Source organism: Xyrauchen texanus, chromosome 19, assembly GCF_025860055.1.
Source record: "Xyrauchen texanus isolate HMW12.3.18 chromosome 19, RBS_HiC_50CHRs, whole genome shotgun sequence".
Lineage (NCBI taxonomy): Eukaryota > Metazoa > Chordata > Actinopteri > Cypriniformes > Catostomidae > Xyrauchen > Xyrauchen texanus.
In genome coordinates, this window is record NC_068294.1 from 29,753,694 (window position 1) to 29,777,225 (window position 23,532).

General features: G+C 37.1%; 1 protein-coding gene across 1 annotated transcript in view; it reads right to left on the bottom strand.

Moving 5' to 3' along the window:
• LOC127659897 (teneurin-2-like) overlaps nt 1–23,532 on the bottom strand; it is a 333,843-nt gene that overhangs the window by 32,748 nt on the left and 277,563 nt on the right. The window contains exons 7-12 of the mRNA XM_052149875.1: nt 16,883–17,005; nt 6,057–6,262; nt 5,612–5,807; nt 4,374–4,475; nt 2,292–2,486; nt 70–270 (exon numbers count right to left, since the gene is read on the bottom strand). Of these exons, the coding sequence (XP_052005835.1) occupies nt 70–270; nt 2,292–2,486; nt 4,374–4,475; nt 5,612–5,807; nt 6,057–6,262; nt 16,883–17,005 (1,023 nt within the window). The remainder of the gene's footprint in view (nt 1–69; nt 271–2,291; nt 2,487–4,373; nt 4,476–5,611; nt 5,808–6,056; nt 6,263–16,882; nt 17,006–23,532) is intronic.

The following is a 23,532-nucleotide window of genomic DNA, read 5'->3' on the forward strand; positions in this document are numbered from 1 at the left end:
GTATACAAAACTAAAAGATAAGACTAGATTGTCTGTATTACAGTGATTCAATCAAACATGCAAACTGACCGACGGAGCAGTCAGGGCCCATCCAGTTGGGGTCACAGCTACAGAGGCCTGTGTCTGGGATAAAAGCCCCATGACCATGGCACTGATCTGGGCATTGTGCTCTGGGCAGCTCACAGTTGGGTCCGCCCCATCCTGGCTTACAGTGGCACTCTCCATTCACACAGATGCCGTTATTTGAGCAGTTCGGATCCAGACAGTCAACTGCGTAAAACAAGAGGGAGAGGTTTGTGACTTCATCTGTCATGAACATTAATTTAATTTAATTAACTTGTTGTTTATAGAACAGTAGCATAAAATAAACGTCACACTCACAATCGTGCTATTGAACTGAATATCAGTTTGACTGTGATTCTGCTCTATGTTATATATATATATATATATATATATATGTGTGTGTACCTATTTATTTATTAAAAAAAATTCTTAAGACACCGCCATGTAACCACATAAAAACATATATAAAGTGCATAGATCCATACACCTCCACAACTGGGCTTGAAAGGATTTTGAAAAAAGCATACAAATGCACATACTGTCTTTCATCTAAGCATGAAAAATCAATATTCCACACACTCTAAGTGTGAGAATAGCAGTTTCCTGTCTTTCCTTTCACACTTCGCTTATAAACTTCCCTCACACTTTCTCAGCATATCTCTCTGTACTCCTTTCTCTCCCTTCATTTCCCTTCCACCCTTCCATTCTCTTTTTGACTTTGAACATCTGTCTCACATGTTCCTGGATACCTAAAAAAACAAAACAAAAACAGAACATATTGACTGCAGAGCAGAGGAGGAGCTCTGGCCATGAAAAGTGCGAGAAGGCCATTTAACAAATTACCCAGCTCTGTGGTGCCCCGTGTGACACCCATCGGCTGATGGAACCTTTTCCCTTTCGCATATAAAGTAATTCACGCCAAATCCTGTTTATGCTGCAGAAATTGCACTTCACAGATATCGATTTTTGTGTCACCGGCATTTCAGGTAAATTGTTTGAGTGACTTTGCTGTGATGAATATCTGATTTGAAAAATCTTAGAATGGCAGGAAAAATGAAATGAGCAAAAGTGCTGACCTTGTGGACTGAGACGTCTCAAGTTGTGCACACTCTTTCTTCTATGCAAACAAACAAACACACACATACTTAAAGAAACAGTTCACCCAACAAAAAAAACATTTATGGTGCCTTTTGAAAATGTTGTGCTTTTGTTGTATGGAAAAGAAAGCATGCAAATTCTGCAAAACATCTCCTTTTGTGATCCAAAAAAGAAAGAAAGTCCTACAGATTTGGAATGACATGATGGTGAGTAAATAATGACAACATTTTCATTTTCAGGTGAACTATTCATTTAAATATAGTATATTCTCCCTTTAAAAGCTTTAATGTGGGACTGGATGGCAGACTTTTGATAATAATATTGGAATTAAAACCAGAGAGAATGAATATGTAAGGCTTGTGCCGTGTTGTTCCATTTGTTTGTTTGTTTGTTTGTTTAGCTGTCACTTCTGTCCAGCCCATTCTTTCATCTCTGTTATGACAAGCAGCAAAGCATTTCTGAAACTCTCTGCATTCCTTCAACCAATTTCTATGTTAGCTGTTTTCAGGCCAGCCTCTGTTTACTTTTTTCTTCTCTTTTCTCCCCATTCCATTTTCCGACTCCTGAGACTTTTCTCATTTTCTCCTATTTCTCTCTTTTGTTAGGCACTGTCTTACCCAAAAGCCACTAAACTTTATAGAACACAGACAAAGAATCAAGGCTAAATCTATTGTTCTCAACACCAGGATCAATTTAATTTTCCAGTTGTTTTTGGGGAAGGCTATTAAGTCAAAATGACTGTTTGAATATGTGAAAGTGTGTTTCCCTCCTTTTTTTTTTTTTAAATAGTCACATGAACAGAACATAGCTATCACAGTCACATAGGGTATTATTAAACCATTGAAACAATATTTCCTCAAAACCACATCTGACACACTTGTTTAGCTCAACTATGCTCAAATTCAGAGAAAACAGAGAGACTATTGAATTGTCCACAATTGGCTGGACAATAAAAAAGTGTTGGTAAAGTTACTGTTTTGGGTTAGTAGGGCATGCATATATGAATTGCTATTTTAAATGAGAACATCCCCAAATGCCCCAGTGGTAGTTTTGTCAGGCTTAGCTCACATTTGGGGACACATTTGTCCAAACTAAAGCTAAAAATGAAGTATGTAGACACATACACTTACCCTCTGCACAGTTATCCCCTTTGTAGCCCAGCGAGCAAACACATGTGCCGTCTGTGCAGGTACCATGTCCTCCACACTGGGGGTCGATGCACTGGCTGATGGGAACATCACATTCCGGGCCCTTCCATCCACTGTAGCAGATACACAATCCCTTATCGTACTGACCGTTTCCACTACAGAGCACTGGGCATGCCGCTTGGGAAGAAACAGGGAGAGACAACAAATCATTCTTTGAATTTGATCTGATTGACGTGTGATTATTTTGCTGTGTGATATTCTTTCTCTCTCAGCAGTGGACAATTCTGTTGAATAGTATGAGAAAGCTGAGGGAGAGAGACTTCAGTGGAGCTTGCTGTATGTTTACAAAGAGATTACAACTTTGAGAGAATGACTGGCAGCTTTAGTCATAGATGTGTCTCTAATTGGTCTTATAGAAATAATGAAAGAACAGAACCCATATCTGACAACAATGGGCACAGAAAAATCTTTATATACACAAAGGCTTTATACTGTAAAGTGATTAACTTTGAGCTTTATGGAAACAAGTACTATTTCAACTACAATATATTTTGTGACACATTCCACTATTTTTATTTGAGTTCAGGAATTGAGCTGTTGAGATCTTTTTACGGGTGTTTTGTGTGCAAATGTATTTCTATTTGTGTGTAACCCTTACAAAAATTGCTGTGGTGGGTACCATGACACTGTGATCATATCAGGCAGTAATACCATGGAACTGTCTGGTTACTATTACTATTTAGATTTATTCTTTTAGCAGACACTTTCATCTAAAGCGACTTATAAATGAGGAAAACACAAACAGTTGATCATCAAGGAAACAATATATTTAAATGGTATATGAAAACATAGTATTACCATGGTATTGTGTGGAAAAGAAAAACATGGCAAAAACATGTTACTTAAGTCTACATTTAGTTTTTTTTACATCATCGAATGTAAAGTTAGATTTTTACATGCACACACATGCGTGCGCCGCGGGTCTGCACTAGTAGTGGAGAAAGGTTGGAGAAAACTGTAATGAAAGAAAATGTAATTTAACATTGAGGTAACAAAACTATTAATCATGAGCATCCCAGGTGAACAATGGGATATATTGGTCTGAATGAACCACAAATCATTATCCTTATGCCTCAGAAAGAGGGAGAGGGAGAGAGAGAGAGAGAGAGAGAAAGAAAGAAAGAAAGAAAGAGAGCGAGAACTCCACTAACACATAGATCTCATTTTCAGTCTGAATTACACTGTGATGAGTTATAAAATTTAAATACCAGGAAAGTTCAAGTGTATTTGTTAAGTCAAACTGTGATAACAAATTAATTGAGGGGGAAGTCAAGAAGATATACACACACATTTACCTACTGTATCTTAATGGGGACTTCCCATTGAAGATCAGTTGTTCTTGAATTAAGCTATTTTGATTACTGTAGACTAAACTTTAAATATATATAAATATATTATTTAGTCGCTTTAGCAACCATTTTTCTGATGATAATATTCCACAAATTATGATGGCAATTACATAAATTTTGTTCTTAAATGCATATCTAGATCAGAAACACACCCACAATCGTCCAGACCGTATGTTGACTATTAGGCTCTAACCAGCACTGTTGTGTGTCTGGGACCGTTTAGATTAACACACATCTTTGATGTGTACAGCTCTTAGAATCCCACTACTGCCGCCATCCTGGGGACAATTCAGTGCCGTTCCCCCTCAGCGTAACCCTCTCTCGTTCATACATGCTTTTTTCAAATGTGTCTCTTTCTTTCACTTATGTCTTTAGACCTTACTGTTTGTATTTTTAAACACTATTATACATGATTTATTTGGACTTTTTAAAATGTTGTGGGCAAAAATATATACGTAGTGTTTCATGTCTAACATCTGTGGCAAACAATTTTAAATTGCATTGTCAAAACTAAACTCTCTGTTTGGCTACTCTCTGTTTGGCTACTACAAGTGACACAGGGGTAAAGTTTTTTTCTCTCTTTCTTATTCTTTTCTCTTGCTCTTTCTCTCTGTGACTGTTACAGGTAGCAGGGTGTAATTGGAATGTCTACTACCTTTCGAGCAGTCCATGCCATGGAACCCTGGGAAACAGTGACACACTCCTGACACACACTCGCCATTACCATGACAGTTTCGGGGGCATTCTTGCACAGAGTCTGTGAAAAGAATATGATATTTCTTAAAAAAGGTAACTTTAATGGTAATGACAGCTATAACCACCCCACCAACACTCAGAAAACCCAACTCTCATCTTGTGTTTTCCTCCACTGCCTTCTTTGTCTCTTTTCACAGTCTTTTTCCTTCCCTCTGCCTCTCCATTTCTCTGTGGGGAGCCTGCGGTCTCTGGTCATTATTGATATAGGCAATTCAAACAGCGTCACACACCATTTCATTAGCCATGAGTAATATCACGGCAATGAAACTAGGCCATATCACAGTAGATTAGCACAAGGTTAATTGGTGGGACACCACTTATTCCTAGAATTCATGCATGTGAATATTCATAGAACAAAGCCACAAGGTGCTTATCTCATTTCCAGTGGATAATAATATACATTAAATTGTATAATATTAATGCATTGACATTATTTAATAATGTCCTATTTTAATCTATAATCTCTTTTAATCTTTCTATACAGACCAAAAAGTTGAATATGTTGAATATTAAATTAACTGCCCTTTTAATTATTAGGCCACATTCACAAGCAGAACAAATTTCTGTGTGAATCATTTGTAAAACCATTCTTACATACGTTTTGCCATTCAATTTAATGCAACAATTTACACAAGATTTGTTTGTAAATTATTTACACAGAAATGGTTCTGCTCATGCTTTATTAATAAGGCTGGCTGTATTTATTTTGGCTTTTTTCTTTGTTTTGTTTTTGCCAGTTTTATGGATACAGAGGAAAGGAAATAATGGACAAATCAGGGGGAATAGGATCAGGAAATGTTGAAACCCAGATCGGAACTCAGGTTTCTCACATGAGCACCACACCTTAATGTGTTTGAGCATGTGCACTAACAACTATGATACAGCTTTAATAGCCTATTACCAGGGCTGTAAACACCATATACATTGAGGTGCATGCAACCGATCAATCTGAATTTATTGTATCTCTGCTTTCAATAAAAACAGTCAGACTTGAGTGATAATAATGAGAAAGATGGTGAGAATAAGCAGTGTTTTTCAGAATTTTTGAGTATGTATTGATGCTTTGGCAATATTGTATGTAAAACTATCGTTTTGATAAAGTACTGAAAAATTGAAAATAGACCATGAGTAACTGACCCAGTACAGCTGTGCTAAAGGAGACCGATTCCTTCTCATTGCCATCATTGTAGAAAGCCAGGTGCCATGTGCCAGGATCCAGATACTGCACAAACACAGCCTCATTTAGAACCACAGTCTGAATACTTCGTCTTTCACGAGGAGACTCCACTACACTCCATTTCTCCTTTCCATCCAAACGCTCCATATAGTCATACTGCGGAGGGGAAAAGAGGGGACGTTTTTACTTTTTGTCATCTCAAGTAGTTTGACAGCATTTATATATATATCAAAAAATCAGATACTTTGAAGTTGAGCTTCAGAAAGGTTTTTTATCGAACACCTGCTGACTTCTAAAATGTATTTGCAATGACTGATTGATCCACAGTGGTGCCCAGATGAAAGAGGCTTTTTCCTAAAAGGACTCAGTGGGATCTCCGGATGGAAAGGGTGTGTGTGTGCGCACCTGTGCGTGGGACGGAGGTAGCCCTTTCCGAATGTAAACCCCAAACAGTGCATCTTTGCCAAGGGAGATGTTAAACTTGAGGAACTGAGGCTGGTTGAGGTGCAGCAGAGACCTCCAGAACACCCCCGGCAGCACTTCTTGGGTCACACGCCTGCCTACCTCCAGGCTGCCTGTATCTATGCTGCTGTTGCGAGCAGCCCAGGGCCCTGTGACACAGAGGAAGGCATAAAACAAAAAATCAGTCTCTCACCTCTGCTGTTTTGCAACTGCCCCTTGTTTATGGATTCAGAGGCAGTTGCTTAAGAAAATAGTATACACAGGAAAAACTGCACAAATGCTCTTTCTCTCTGGGAGACACTTATCTAATGAATGCTGAGACTCTTTAATATTTGGTTTTCCTAGTCAGCAAGATCCACACATAAAATGAAACAAACGGTTTCAATTAGAATTAATAAAGGTTCAAAAATGTATTTACTTATTAACACCATCTTGGTGGAACCCAGTAATGAATAAGCTGATCTGAAGAACCTATTGACCATAGTCAGAGTACACACAATATGTAAATTGACACTAATGAAAACTAGGCTGTGAAGGCTAACTGTACAGTACAAATATGCACTTTATTATATGCTATGGTCCTGATAAAGTGCCAGTTGTGGTCTTCTACTGTTGTAGCCCATCCACCTCAAGGTTCGACATGTTGTGAATTCTGAAATGTTATTCTGCTTACTACAATTGTACAGAGTGGTTATCTGAGTAACCACAGCCTTTCTGTCAGCTCAAACAAGTCTGGCCATTATCCGTTGGCCTCTCTCATCAACAAAGGAATTTCCATCCACAGAATTTCCACTAACTGGATGTTTTTTGCTTTTGGCACCATTCTGAGTAAACTCTAGAGACAGTTGTGCATGTCCCAGGAGATCATAAATTACAGAAATACTCAAACCAGCCTGTCTTGCACCAACAATCATGCTATGGTCGAAATCACTGTGATCACATTTTCCCTGCTTTGTGATGGTTGATGTGAACATTTACTGAAGATCCTGACCCGTATATGCTTGATTTTGTGCATTGCACTGATGCCACATGATTGACTGATTATATATTCACATGAATAAGTAGGTTTACAGTTGTTCCTAATAAAGTGCTCAACGAGTTTAGTTCAGAATACTGTCTTAAGGTCCTGGGTCATATCACATTTCAGACGAAAACTCAATTTTCCATTTCATAACATTTTTTCAAAGTATGTGGTACTAAAGAGCGTTTTCAGAAGTCTTCATTTTCAGTGGAGGACAGTGGAGTTCCAGCATGGAACTCCACTGTCCATGGCCAAAGTCTCATAGTGCAAATTTTTGTGCACTATATTTTTGTATACATTTTTTTTAAGCACTAGGTGCTTTCAAAAATACAGCCTTTTATTGAAAATGTATTTAAAAAAATTCCTGTCATGTGTGCACAGGATATGTTTGGAAATACTGCTAAATCAGCCCTGGTAATTTTTCATGCAAAAAGTTGTAACATTAACAGAAAAGTTCTGTTTGTATGCTATGTGTAAACAAAGCTGTAAAATTTCCTGTTTGAGCATGTGTGAGATCAGGATATGTTGACGTAAGAAGCCTTGTTTGGACCAATCACACAGATTTGATGGATATAGTGTAATAACTCCGCACCATTTAACATGTAAACATTTAAGTGGTCGCACACCGGACGACAAGCGCCACGTTGAGTCGTGGGTAGGACACTGCACAGTTAATTTAACAGAGGTGGCAGGCTGTTCAAGAATGAACAAAGTGACATTCATGAGTTTGCAGGTTAGTGTATGAAACTGGTGTATCTGCACAAACTGAACGATTAGAAATGGCGACGTTAATTATACAATTTCACTTTCTGTAGCATTGAATGGGCTTCTTTCAAGCTGTCAAACCACAAAAGACATACTTGTAACTGAAAACAAATTGTGCAGGCTAAATGAAAGAAATGGATACACAATATATCCCCGCCATGTTTGCAAAGTGGTTGCATGTGTAAATAGCTAATTTTCATTGCAATCAACATGGCAATGCAACAACAAGAACTTATTTAACCTCCAAATGTCCAACTCAAGAATGCCATAGAGTGAAAATGGTTCTTGATAAAAACATGGGAACCTATTGAACCTCAAAAAACTATTGAAGAATCTTTATTTTTAAGAATGTAGGAAAAGTGAAATTGCAACTGTTGATTTACTACTTTCCTCTCTTGTCTGTTTAAGGGCTCTCAGGCTAAAGGAGAGCTCTCCTCTATAGTTAGAGTTTTCACCACCCTCAGGCTTAGGCATGGTTGCTCTCTCTCTCTCTCTTCTTCTTTTATTTCCTTTATCTCTTACTCGTTGCTGGAGGCAATGGCCGGGTTTAAATGGAGGTTTCCCTCTGTCCCTATGGTTGTGATGTTCACACACACACACACACACACACACACACACACACACACACACACACACACACACACACACACACACACACACACACAGACACAAACACACACAAACACACAGCTTCCCTGTAATCAGGTCAGATCTACACTGGAGACTGCCGCCCTGACAGAGAAAACCTGTGAAAAATGGTGAGGAAATAAAGAACAATGAAAACACAATCAGGACGGAGCGGCCGCAACAGGAGATGAAATAGCCCCTCTCATTAATACAGAACAGATCAGACTGAGGAGAAATGGAACTACGGAAAAGAAAAATAGCGAGGAAGGGATGGTGGATGATAATTTCCTTGGGGAAGGAACAATTGGTGTATGACCATGGCTGAAGCAATAGTCCGGCTATATTTCACAGCACAACACAGATGAACACAATGTGGTGATAGAGGGCATCTGAATTTGAGTGTCTAAGCATGGCATCAAGTACCACAACAGAATCCAGCTGAGTGCAGAGAAGCCAATCATAAGCTAATGCAGCAGGCAGGCAGGAGCGCACCAAATCATTTTCACAGATCAGACCAGAGCATCAAATCATCCCACAGCAGCTCAGATAAGAGCATCTCAACACAATATGCCAGACAATAAGGTAGGATAACAGCTATACACAAAGACGCAGCAGTGGATGAGAAATAATAAAAACAACCATACACAGCACAACACGACTCATGTTATATGTGGTGGTACTGTTACAGAACACAACTAGCAATGTATGCCTGATAGGTTTATTGTAGCAGCGTCTGGGTATGATTAATGAAATCTCACTGTTATTTGGAATAACTTATGTGAATATGTGTGAGGTAGAGAAAGCAAGAGTGAGCAGTTGAAGTTGTATGAAAAGGACAGAATTGACACCACCATGCTGAGGGGTGGAGATTGAAGCACTTGAGATGAAGAGTTTGAAAGCTCACAATCTATCTCTCTATTACCCACACACTCACACAAACACACAGCAAACTAGCACTCCACATAATTTATATGTTATCACAAAGCTGAATATGCTTACATAGCACTGATGAGACAGAAATGAAGGCAAACGATACAGAAGAGAAGGAAATTATGACACACTGTTGGATTCTTTCTGGTAGACGCATGTGTATGAGTGAGGATGTGACTGGCCCCTGCCTGCTGTAAAGGCTGTGTTTGTCCTTCATACGAGGTGATGTGGTGCTTTCTAAGGCATTTACTGCGAAGCTGTGAGGATGTTTGATCATAACCGAGAGAGGCAGAGCGAGCTGGTAAAGAGATGGGTGAACAGCCAAAGATTTGTGAGCATATAAGAGTGAGTATAAGTGTGTTTGCAATGGTAAGCAACGTTAATCGAGAGTTTGATTCCTCGCCAGCGAGGTCTTAACTCAACTCTGAGTTTGGAGTGGGGTTAATTATGTGGAGTTAGGATACTGGGTGTGATGTTCAGAATAGCAAACTACCATACTATGCTTATAATGTGTACAGTATGGATATTGACCCTTTTCACAGACTGTGATGCTGTGTTTCCATGTTATTTAGCAATTAAATCTAGCAAATGTTTTTATCTTTTACATTTTTTAATTAAACTTCTTAAATTTATAACATCATTCTTTGTGTCTTCTTTTGGAAAGTCATGGAATTGTAATAGTTGTTTGAGCAAATGGGGATGCAAAAAATGATATTTAAGGTGGTTTCCTATTTACCGCTATAAAAGTTTAGCCCGCTATAGATTACTTCTGAGTTACAAACCAGGAAATGTGAAAAGGGCCCATTGTTATGCATAGAATAATTGGATGGCATTCTAAATTTAGTAGAATACTGTATGCCGCAATGCAATGCCCTCGACTTGACCTTTCATTTCCAGTGTGACAAATGAACAGGAAGTAACTTCAAAAGAGTCAAGAGTTAAGATGAACAAAATTGGATTAAAAATGCAATACTGTTAATATTTCCAAGATTATAAACTGGAAGCCACTTGCAAAATTAAAAATGCACATAATGACAACACTGACTGTAGCATAGGCTACTACTGCATGTTTATCCTTGCTTACTGTTTCAAAAGAGAATAATAACATTCCCCACTCCATCAACTCACATTACCTTGCTGCTCTACCTAATCACATGGTTACTTGGTATGGCAAGCCGTTTTAACATTTATTCCTTAAAACTTACTAGTATCTATTTTTATGTTACTAGCACTTTTTTAGTGACTAGTAACTATTCCATTAGATACTAGTACTTATTTATTAGGTACTAGTACTTATTCAAAAATGGCTATTACTTATTCATTCGGCACTAGTACTTATTCATTAGATAATAGTACTTATTCTAATAGTGACTAATATCTACTTAATTTTTTATTAAGTAATAGTACTTAATTTTGAATGACTAGTAACTATTTAGCCCACAGATATCCCAAACTTAATAGGTACTAGTATTATTTCCAGAGAACGTTTGAATACTATGCAAATAGTATGTTAAATATAAATACATTGTCACTCTCTTTCTTAAAAGTGTAGTATCAATTTTACTCCCAGTAAAACTACAGACACTCTGTGGTAGAAAACTGAAACATCAATGCTACTGAATGAACAATTAATGGCACAGAAATTACAGAACTGCTGAGCAGCATGATGAAATAAATAAAAAAAGGTGTCATGTTTTTTCTATATATCCCACACATACTTCAGTAATACAATACATTGCTAATTAAATTATAAATGGCAATTGTAGTCAGTTACTTTATATTTATATTGTAGATTCTTTTTTTAATTCATGATGACACTTTGGATTAACCACATGATGACAGATTATGTGCAATGAATTACAGAACAATACACTTTATTTTATGATTACAGCAACAAACTAATTAGAACAAACTACAAATAATGTATTTAGGGATGGAACCAACATCTATTTCTGAGGAGAATGCTTAATTCTGTGTTCATAATCTTTTACATTTTTAATCATAAATTGATACATTTTTGCACTCCATCTAACCTCAGATTATTCCTAGGAGGAAAAAATCTGCCTATATGCATCAGCGCTTATTTGATTTATTGACTTCTCCGTCTGCTCGTATGAATCAACACATCATAAGAAATTGTTTCACCACTGTTCAAATGCACTTTGGATCGCATAATTTATATGTATAAAAGTTTTCCATCTGAAAGGACTAAATATTACAAGTAAATGAAACAAGTGGCAATAAAATGCAAAGTAATCTCTTCAATAATCAAAGTCATTTTTGAATGTAACTGTATTCTAATTACCAAATATTTAAATTGTAATTTTAGTAAAATACAGTTACTTATATTTTGTATTTTAAATATGTAATCCTGTCACCTGTATATAATGAAGTAGGCCTATACAATGGCAAGTTAAAAAATTATTGGTTCTATTCTAAATTCAGTTTTATATTGGTAGATAAACTGTATAATTAATGTAAATGAAAAGTAATCTTGGCTCTATTCTCTTTCTCTCTCTCTCTCTCTCTCTCTCTCTCTCTCTCTATCTCTCTCTCTCCCTCTCTCTCTATCTCTCTCTCTCCCATCAGGGAAGACAAATTTACCCCAGAATCAGGTTCAAGCTAACAAAGGTGCAGCTGTCTTTAGGAAATCTGCATTTGTGCAGATTATGCCAAATTAAGTAAATGCAAGCAGTAATAAAATGTTAATTAAAGAAAAAATGTTAAGGTCAGATCTGTGTTAGAGTTCTGCACTCTGCAGGGGCACAAATTTGAGCCTGTATCATAATTAATATCCGTGACAGGTTTTCTACACTATATGGATGCATTCATGTATTCTATGTTTTTGCCACTGCTGACCTCTCATGGAACTCTCAATAACGTTTGTAGAAATTATGATTCTGATTATTAAATCATCCATCATTCAGTAATAAACGGGCAACATTGCATATTGAAAACCATGTTGCGCTTCCACCCATTCCTTAGATATGAATCTGTTATGATGTTAACAGCGGTAAAAAAATGTAAAAAAAAAATTAACATGCATTAGAACTTCAGTTTTATAATTAATGAAAACAACCAAAGGCTGTCAAAGTTAATGAGCATTGTGTTTTTAAGTCAGTGAGTAAAACTGAAAGTGGTTTAACTTTTGAAAAAGGCAAATCGTGACCACTGCATTCAGTTCCATTCCGTTTTGATCAGTCTTTCTGTTTTGGACATAAGAATTGTAATGTGTGAACAGCCACACAGTTAAAGCAGATTTTGGGAATTATTGGGTGTGAACATTTTAGGTCTTTCAACTTGTAATTAGATCAGCAGTGTCCATCCTGTCTGTCAATTTTTATCCATGTTACCATACCTTTTAATTTGCTGTATTTGTATCTTTTACTTCAGTGTTTTACTATATTCAAATGTCATGCTCTAGTTTCCCTATTCTTGTCACGCTCCAATAAAAAAATAAATACTAAAAGACTAAAATGTGCTTTCTTTATGGAGTAATAATAGTAATACAAAGGCAGCTAAGTGCAAATAGAGATAGACTAGATGCTATTAACACTAAATAGCAGAGGTGGGGGACTGGATTTACATGATTTGACTCGAGTTTGACTCTAGTCGCAAATTTAAGGACTTGTGACTTGCTTGACTAAATGAAGAAAATTACTTGACTTGACTTTGAATTGAGATCCAACAACTTGAGACTTAACTTGACTTGAACTGCATGACTCGACAATGACTTGAATGTTTTATATTATTATTATTTTCAATAACTTATAAACAGTAATGAAATGCATTTAAAAAAAATATTGCGACATTAATTAATTAATATGCAAAAATGTAAACTCGCCAGCACCACTGATCTGCATCTGCCCAGTTAACGCTGCACTCACAATGCGCCAAAATGACAGATCATTGTCCAGTTCACAAAACAATCTCCTTTGGATATAAAGATTTCAAACTGGACTGTATGAATAAAAAAAGCTATCCGATACAAACACCACAACCTCGAATTTCATCAGACATTTCAAAAACCACAAGGAAAGGTAAATAAATCATTTAATTATCATTTCATTATCCAGAAAGATTAATATGTAAAATTACTGTTCAAATGTTTGAGGGTTGTCAGTAAATGAAAATGATTCACGATTAATCTCATGTTTTGTAGTGCGACAAGTTTGAAATAAATGTGTGTGTGCCTTTTCTAAACCTTCTCAACAGTCAACAATATACAATAACCATTTGTTGGCAATATAAAAACAACAGATTTGCAGTCACAACACTTTATTTAAAACGTGACAAGTAGTATAAAATACACAGAATGACTCATGATGAAATCCAAGTGTTCTCTTAGTGATTATGACTTCTGAAGCCTTTAATTAAAGCTCTTGAATGCAATACCTTTATGACTATTTTATATAAATGTATCACTGAAGGGAACTGAATGTCTTCAGAAAGGTTTCGATGGAATTTTCTTTTCATTTTACCTCCGTATAATGTCTAATACAGTATTGTTTATAAGTGCAGGGCTGCTTTATGTACAGGCGTTACCAGGGTAACAGCTGTATTTCTGCTGTTCCATAAGCGCCACCTACTGTCAGAGAGCAAATTTGCATATTCATTCACCACGTCTGCCATTTTTGTTAGATCACTGTGAAAATCTGACTGCATTTTTTACACAGCATACACACAGTGTTATATACATATTAACCAGTTAATTCTAAAAATCTAAACAATTCAGATAATAAGGTATATAGAAGTATTAACAGTATTTAAGTGCCCACGATAATAATACTGTGCATGTTCATTAACGATTTACTAATATATATATATATACATATATATATATATATATATATATATATATATATATATATATATATATATATATATATATATATATATATATATATATATATATTGTATAGCACATTACTCTTATACAATTCATGTAAAGAAAATGAATATAAAGTTCATTATGTAAGTATGTAAGTATCTTTTCAGAGCAAAACTAAATATTTATTTAAAAAAATAACTTTAGTACTGTGGCTTGACTCAACTTGACTTGAAACTCATCAGGACTCGCTTGAGGTGAGTCACTGACTTGACTTGACTTGCTTGATTTGTCTGCACTGCACTTGAGACTTGACTTGAGATTTTATTTTTAAGACTTGAGACTTGCTTGTGACTTGAACATGTGTGACTTGCTCCCACCTCTGCTAAATAGCAACAAAAAGCATCTTCTTTGCAGTGTGAATAGTATTAGTATATATATATAGATAGTATATTCACTCTTAATTAAATGCTAACATGCAGTATAAGGGCATCACTGAAGTGTGTTTATTTAGAGTCCCACACCATCCCTACCCCTAAACCTAACCATAACTTTACAAAAATGAACCATGGTTTTACTGCAGTAACCATATATTACCATGGTATTTTATATTAAAGTAACAACTAAATTAAACATGGTTACTAATAATATTACTGTGGTAACACCATGGTTAATTGCATGAAAACTACAGCTTCCACCAAAAAACATGGTTATGACCATATTATTAGAAAACCATGGTTAATCCAACCCGGGACTTCTGCTTCATATACCATTGCTTTGAAACTTTAACAATTCTTTGATTTCTCTAAAGAATAGTTGTAAAGCTGAAAATGAAAATATCTTCTTTTGTAAAACAAACAACAACAACAATAACAACAACAAAACTTTCTATTGAAGAAGTTGATGGATTAGTGATGCAGATATATACAATTTGTGGTATAAGGCTGTTGTGCATTATGATAATGTATTCCCTTGTATTTCTTTTTTAAAGGTTTATGCTGCAAAAAAAATATATAATAAATTAAAAAAAATCTGCTTCATAAAATCAAATCTTCACTGTCTTTACACACAATTTTAAGTGTCTCCCCATTCAGAGATGAGTAAAAGTTTAATTTGATGATTCAATTATTGAAATAACATACATATTCTCAAAATCTTACTCTTCATTCCAATGGGGTAGTACATCTTACATGATATACTGATGCAACAGACAGCCAAAATCAACTCATTTCTCTTTCTTTTTGTTTTCTTTGATGCTATGCGACCATTCCGAGAGCAGGTTTGCTATAGCCTATAATCATATCATAACGATCCATTTCAATCTATATGGTAATATAGATGTGGTAAATCCATGTAAAATACCACAAATATGTTAATAGCTGAAAGGATCTCATGTTCATGCAATGTTCAGTTTGAATAAAGATATCCTCATAATCTTACATACATTCAGAATAAGTACTAGTATCTAATGTATTAGAACTAGTATCTAATGAATAAGTGCTAGAATCTATTGAATAAGTTCTAGTATCTAGTGAATAAGTACAAGTACCTAATGAATACATACTAGTACATAATGAATACGTACTAATACCAAATGAATAAGTACTAGTGTCTACTGAATAAGTACTGCTATCTAATGAATGAGTACTAGTATCTAATGAGTGAGTACTAGTATCTAATAAATAAGTACTAGTTCGTAATGAATAATACTAGTATCTATTGCATATGTACTAGTACCTAATTAATACGTAATAGTATAAAATAAGTACTAGTATCTATTGAATAAGTACTAGTATCTATTGAACAAGTACTAGTATCTTATAAATATGTACTAGTACCTAATGAATAAGTACTAGTATCTATTGAATAAGTACTAATATTTAATAAATATGTACTAATACCTAATTAATAATTATTACTTTCTAATGAATAAGTACTAGTGTCTATTGAATAAGTACTAGTGCTGAACGAATAAGTACAAGTATCTAATGAATAAGTACTAGCATCTTATGAATAAGTACTAGTATATATTGAATAAGTACTAGTATTTAATAAAAATGTACTAATACCTAATGAATAATTATTACTATCTATTGAATAAGTACTAATACCTATTGAATATGTACTAGTAAAAAATTCACAAGTACTAATATCTAACTGCATTGTTACTAGTCAATAAAAATGAGTACTAGTAACATAAAAATAGATACAATACTTGTAAGTTTTAAGGAATAAATGTCATAATTGCTTGCCATATACTTCTTATGTCTTGTCACACAGCCTCAGAAATGTAGCCCAGAGAATACTGTCACTTGTCGATTGTGAAAGCAGTCAGAGAGAGAGAGAGTGTGTGTGTGTGTGTGCATAAATGTGCTACCATGATGGGACATTGACGCACAACAGAGAAGCAAATTACAAACCACAAATCAAAACGAGGCATTCAGGGCAGTATTTTAGGGCAAGATTTTAGCACCTTCTTTTCTTTTTAATCTAGTTTTTTTTTTGCGTGTATTATTCTGTTATGATATAGAAGTCTTCCTCATCCGCAACGAGAGTGTGGGAATTTGCGTGCTGAGAATCAGAGGCTGTGCTGCTCACCTCTGCCTCCAGAGGGCGCTGTTGCTACGTCACTGTTGCTGGGCAGCCCTGCTCCCAAGTCGTTGTTCAGCAGGGGACCAACCACAGGTTTCAGCTGCCAGTTCAGCCCCAACAGATTCATAGCTGAGAGAGAAAGAGACAGAGATTGAAAGAGGGTTTAAACAGTGCAGACATATGGGAAGAGAAAAGATACTGTAGATAGAAAAGGAAAAGCTTTGAGTCTCAAAAGCAAGTTTGCACTGCTGTTGGGAGCTACAATCACAAGGAGAGCACTGATTATTTAGAATGAAACAAACAAATAAAAAATTAAAAATTATATTGATCCATTACACCTAGTACAGACAGGGAGAGACAGTAAGATGAAGTGGTTTATTTTGTCTCAAAAAATTGCAGGCATCCAAGTAATTTTTATTGACTGATTGATGTAGACTGACTGACCACCCATCTATCACTTGTAGGAGAGATGTATCTGATACTCAGTATGACATACAGTATGTCACAGCAGCATATGTGTGGATACAAAACCCTGGTTCCCTGAGTGGGAACGAGACGCTGCGTATTCGCTATGGGTTACCATCTGAGTGTCATGTGGTCTGAAGCGCTTATCTAATCATGACAATTTATTGGCTGATAGTGCTTAAGCGTTGCCCCTAGGGATCTACGTCATGGGCTCCATAAAGGCGCTCGCTTTCACGCTATCAAGTCAGATTTTCTGCAGGAGGGCACAAGCCTATGCAGCTGCTAGAGAGTATGGCCAGGTATGCAGCATCTCGTTCCCACTCAGGGAACCAGGGTTACGTTCCAAGTATCCGAGACATTCCCCTTCGTAGGAACTTGAGCTGCATTTTCACTATGGGAACGATATACGTTCATGCCATTCGAACAGTAGTTGCCAACTGTCTAGGCCTGTGTGGCAAGCATATAGCGGTGTACAAGCGAGCTAAAGTGTCCAAAAAAAAGAAGGAATTATGAGTTTACTCCTGTTCCAACAGAGAAAACCTGGGAAGCAGGAGTCAAACCATCATCCAAATTATAAAATCTAACAAATGTTTGCATAGAGGACCACACTGCCTCCATACAAATGTCCTCCAAGGACGCACATCTAGCCAAAGCCCATGAGGCTGCCATGCTCCTCATAGGATGGGCACGAATACCAGAAGGTGAAGGTAAACCGTGCACTTCATAAGCACTTAAAATTGCTTTAAAATCATTAAGCCAATGAGACTTGACTTTTTTCTTGGACACCGAAACACCCCTGACTTATGCCACTGGCTGGGCAAAGCATATGCAACCTTTCATGCTCCTATGACTCAAATGGGGGAGGATAGAAAGCCTGAAAATTAATAGTCTGTGAGCGAAATTATGTTGAAATAACCTTGAACAAATAGCTCAAACAAGGTCTTAACCCTCTGGGGTCAACGGACATGTCGGTGCGTCCTGCTGGATTTTTTTTGTCATTACAGCGGAAACAACATAAAATTTTCCGTCATTTTGGGGCATACAGATAAGTGTAAGACATCATTAGAGACTATAAAGGGTCTACTTTTATTTGTGTACACTCACAATAACAACAAAACCGTGTACTTTTGTAAAATAAAGAAAATAAAAATGGTGAGCTGTAAGCAGTCTCTGTGTTCGTGAGCATATTTCTGAAACACGTCACAAAAATGAACTGAAACTCTGCGAATACTTATCACACAAACAAAATATGTCTAAATAAAGCTACTTTTAAATGAAATAATTCAAATTTAAAACAAATATTCTCCTGCAATGTAATCTCTATTAAACAAAGCGATGTACAGTTTCTCCTAGCTCAGCTAATTTATCTCTAATGTGATCACACCCACCAGCAGAGCCTGCTATTCATACGCTAATGTGCTGAGATGATCAATGCAAATGGTACACGCCCCCGACTGTGCCTTAAAAACAAAGTTTATTCACTTTTCTGCGCATTTGAAAAAGAGCACGATACACAAGTGAGAAAATTCTTGGATAGTGACGAAGAGTTACAATTTTCCTCAGAAGAAGAGCGGGAATCAGATGAACGTTTGTATTTTGAAGAGAGACTAGACCCAGCCGAGGATACAATTTCAGACGAGTAAGTCATTTAGTTTTCATTAGTTGACATGCTATTGTATAAACGTACATATTTTACTAGTGGGACTGTTTCCAGACTTGCCTGCCAGCCAGGATTCAGAGTATTGAAATTTGAAAGTTCTAGCTAAAGCAGGTATTTAAATTGTATGCTGTATGATATAAATATGATATGCAATATGATATAAAATAATATGAATGTTTAGATTATATTTTAACTAGTGTTTAGGCTGCCTCATTATCATCAACAAAGCGTGTGCTTGCAAATACACTCACCTAAAGGATTATTAGGAACACCTGTTCAATTTCTCATTAATGCAATTATCTAATCAACCAATCACATGGCAGTTGCTTCAATGCATTTAGGGGTGTGGTCCTGGTCAAGACAATCTCCTGAACTCCAAACTGAATGTCAGAATGGGAAAGAAAGGTGATTTAAGCAATTTTGAGCGTGGCATGGTTGTTGGTGCCAGATGGGCCGGTCTGAGTATTTCACAATCTGCTCAGTTACTGGGATTTTCACACACAACCATTTCTAGGGTTTACAAAGAATGGTGTGAAAAGGGAAAATCATCCAGTATGCGGCAGTCCTGTGGGCGAAAATGCCTTGTTGATGCTAGAGGTCAGAGGAGAATGGGCCAACTGATTCAAGCTGATAGAAGAGCAACTTTGCCTGAAATAACCACTCGTTACAACCGAGGTATGCAGCAAAGCATTTGTGAAGCCACAACACGCACAACCTTGAGGCGGATGGGCTACAACAGCAGAAGACCCCACCGGGTACCACTCATCTCCACTACAAATAGGAAAAAGAGGCTACAATTTGCAATTTTGCCTGGTCTGATGAGTCTCGATTTCTGTTGAGACATGCAGATGGTAGAGTCATAAACAGAATGAGAACATGGATCCATCATGCCTTGTTACCACTGTGCAGGCTGGTGGTGGTGGTGTAATGGTGTGGGGGATGTTTTCTTGGCACACTTTAGGCCCCTTAGTGCCAATTGGGCATCGTTTAAATGCCACGGCCTACCTGAGCATTGTTTCTGACCTCTGATGGCTACTTCCAGCAGGATAATGCACCATGTCACAGAGCTCGAATCATTTCAAATTGGTTTCTTGAACATGACAATGAGTTCACTGTACTAAAATGGCCCCCACAGTCACCAGATCTCAACCCAATAGAGCATCTTTGGGATGTGGTGGAACGGGAGCTTCGTGCCCTGGATGTGCATCCCACAAATCTCCATCAACTGCAAGATGCTATCCTATCAATATGGGCCAACATTTCTTAAGAATGCTTTCAGCACCTTGTTGAATCAATGCCACGTAGAATTAAGGCAGTTCTGAAGGCAAAAGGGGGTCAAACACAATATTTGTATGGTGTTCCTAATAATCCTTTAGGTGAGTGTATGTGTTCAGGTTAAAAGAGTAAAATGCATTTTAAATATGCCCATATTAGAAAATCACCATCTTATAATGATTTCTGTAGTATCTTTTGATGCTGAAGAATGCAGTAATGATGCTGAAAATTCAGCTTTGATCACAAATTGCATTTTACAATATATTCAAATAGAAAACTGTTCTTTTAAATTATAAAAAATAGTTCAAAATATCACTGTTTTTACTGAAAATTGGATCAAATAAATGCAGCCCTGGTGAGCAGAAGAGACTTCTTTAAAATGGTATTGTAGGTCTAAAATTAAGTCTTTATGTAAATAAAATTTACAGTCAGATAAACTTTTAACTTAAAACTTGATTTTGATCATTAAGTCTCCTAACATTCATTCTCTTTCTGTCAAATTCCTCATTGATAGGCCCAGGGGAGGGGTGTTTTTTCTCCTCAGGTGTGAATTACAATCAATATTCATGATAGTTCACGCCTCCTCACATATGACCTTTCTAACACTAAAAGTGTCTTACAAAAGTTCAATTACTATATTGTTTTGTATGAATGAGTGATCATGATGGTTTTAACTTGATTTTGTAGCAAAAACTCTAGGCTCCAGTTCTCAAACGGCTTGTGGACAAATGTTTTATATGTTATATAATATTTTGTTTTTCAAAAACCATGCATAAACTTTATTTTCTCAAAAATCCAAACATGTACACACATGTTGCTCACATATTATTGTAGCCCAGTTTGTGCTGTGGGCTACAATACAGTGTTATCAGACTTTAGCCATTAATGTGTTTTTAAGCAACTGAAAAATGCACAAATGTCAAGGCATGTCAAAACTTCTCCAGGGCCCAAAACACCTTGAACACCCTGGCGCTAAATTCATACAACAAGGACTGATCGACAGGGCATGCAAATTACCAACTCTTCTAAATGATACTAATACCAATAGCAGGGCCGCTTTAAGAGTCAAAAACTTATCAGTGACTGTTGTTAAGGGCTCGAACAGAGCACCTCTAAAACAACAGATAAATCCTATTAAAGAAAGCGGAAGGGACAAAAAGGTCTTAGCCTGGATACCCTGCACATAAAATCTTTTGATAAGCGCATGCTCAGCCTCTATCACTAAAAAATAGACTTTAAGCATTGCCGGGGAAACCCCGGCCCCAAGACGCTCCTCCAAAAATTCCAGCACTGTGCCGACAGGGCAGTGAACTGGATTTTCACCTCACACTCTACACCAATATAATTATGGCAGCTGACCTTATATAGCCTAGTTAAAGGAGCTCTAGCATTTAGAATGGTATCAAACACAGCGGGGGATAACCCATCATTCAAAAGTGTGCACCGTTGAGGGGCCATATCCATAACTTTCACAAGTCTGACTGGGGGTTCCAAATGCTGCCCCTTGCAACAGACTGATCGGTAGAAATGTGCAAAGACGTGCTGTCGGAAGAGAAAACCAGTGCTGTCCCTGTCGGACCCTTGTTATGTTTGGAAAAACCAAATAAAATTTGCTCTGAAATTTACACTGTATAAATGACATCATTACGTGTTTGCCACTCAAAAGGGAGAATTCATAATCCTCGGATCGATGTTTGTCACTAGATACAAACACGAGCTTAGACAAAATCGTACACTGAAGAACAGAAAATCTTGATGAAAGATTCAATGAAGCGAGTGCCTTTTTTGAGCCCTTGACGTAGCTCCCTAGGGGCATCGCTTAAGCACCATCAACCAATAAATTGGCGTGATTGTATAAAGGCTTCATAAAAAGTGTAACAAAATTATTTCCTACAAGCAGATTATGGGAACAGATTATTATTACAGACACCCTTCAAAAGACAGAGAGAAACACCAGCAAACCCACATCTCTAAAAATTACTTGCACCTCAACAGGTTAAAAAAGTTAACAAATGCACAGCCAGAAAACCAGCAGAATCATGACAACATTCACAGCTTTAATGTGGAAGAGGCAGAATGATTCGGCAGCAATGTGAGTGACAGCAGAAAGACACCAGATTTCTCTCTCTCATGTCTCTTTGTTTTGCGGGGCTGTTGTTTCTTTCTTGCCTGTGGAGCTTATTTTGGTCCCCATGCTCCGAGGCCTCTGTGCAGTTTGTCAGCCGAATCGCTTCCCGACCCGTGTCCTTTCTACTTCTGCCAAGAAAGTTTTATCGCAAAAAGACTAGAGAGGAGCGCTTAGTCTGCTGAACTCCAGAGGTGTTGCAGAAAACACGGAGAGGGAGGAAGCTCTTTGTAACAAGCAGTCTCGGGCTGATTGCAGGATCATTTTCTTTATCGCTGGCTGATGTGTGCCTGTGTTGTCTGTTCTTCACATGGCAGTAAAGATGGGCTGAGATTGTGTGAGATTGTGAGTCTTCTGAGGCAGAGAGACTTCAGAGACCGCAGCCATCACTGCCTCAGCAGTCAGTCACAGGATGAGGCAGTGAATTAAGTTAATATAGAAGAACTGTGTTACTCTCATGTTGGACCACTTTATGTGCATTTCTTTATGGTATTAGCTCTGTTACTAACTTGTTAATCTATATGTATCTATCTATACTATATGTGCACACTTTCATACACATAAGTGCCTGTCTAAATTTTCCCCTCTGTATATTTCATGCCCCCCTCTACCTGTCTCACACTCTTTATTTTATGATCCAATATATGGAGATGCACAGGATGCTACTGTGTGTTTATGTGCGTGTGTTTGTATGTGTTAGTAACTCCGCCCCTCTCCTCTCCTTCCATGTGCTTGCCTATCACACCTAAATCTCATCCCAGAAAATCAATTTTCTCTTCTGTCAAATTCCATCTCCCCCTCCACCTGCACCCAGACATGGTCCTTCCTTCTCTCCCTCTCTTCAATTTCTCTCTCTCTTTGGCTCTCTCTGTCTCTTTCTCAGTTAAAGGAAAGCGCTGACACTCTAAGTGTGTCTGTGCCATCTCTGTCAGCTCTTTTATTTGTTTCAGACATTTTGGAGGAAACACTGAGATAGCTTTTCTCTCCTCTTCTCTTTCCTTTCCCATCTCCATGCGTTCCGATCTGCTTCTTCACCTCTATCTCTCTCTCTCTCTCTCTCTCTAACATCTCTGCTTCTTTCATCTTCCTCGATCCTCCTGTCCCTCATTAGCTCTCGTTATCTCTCCATTT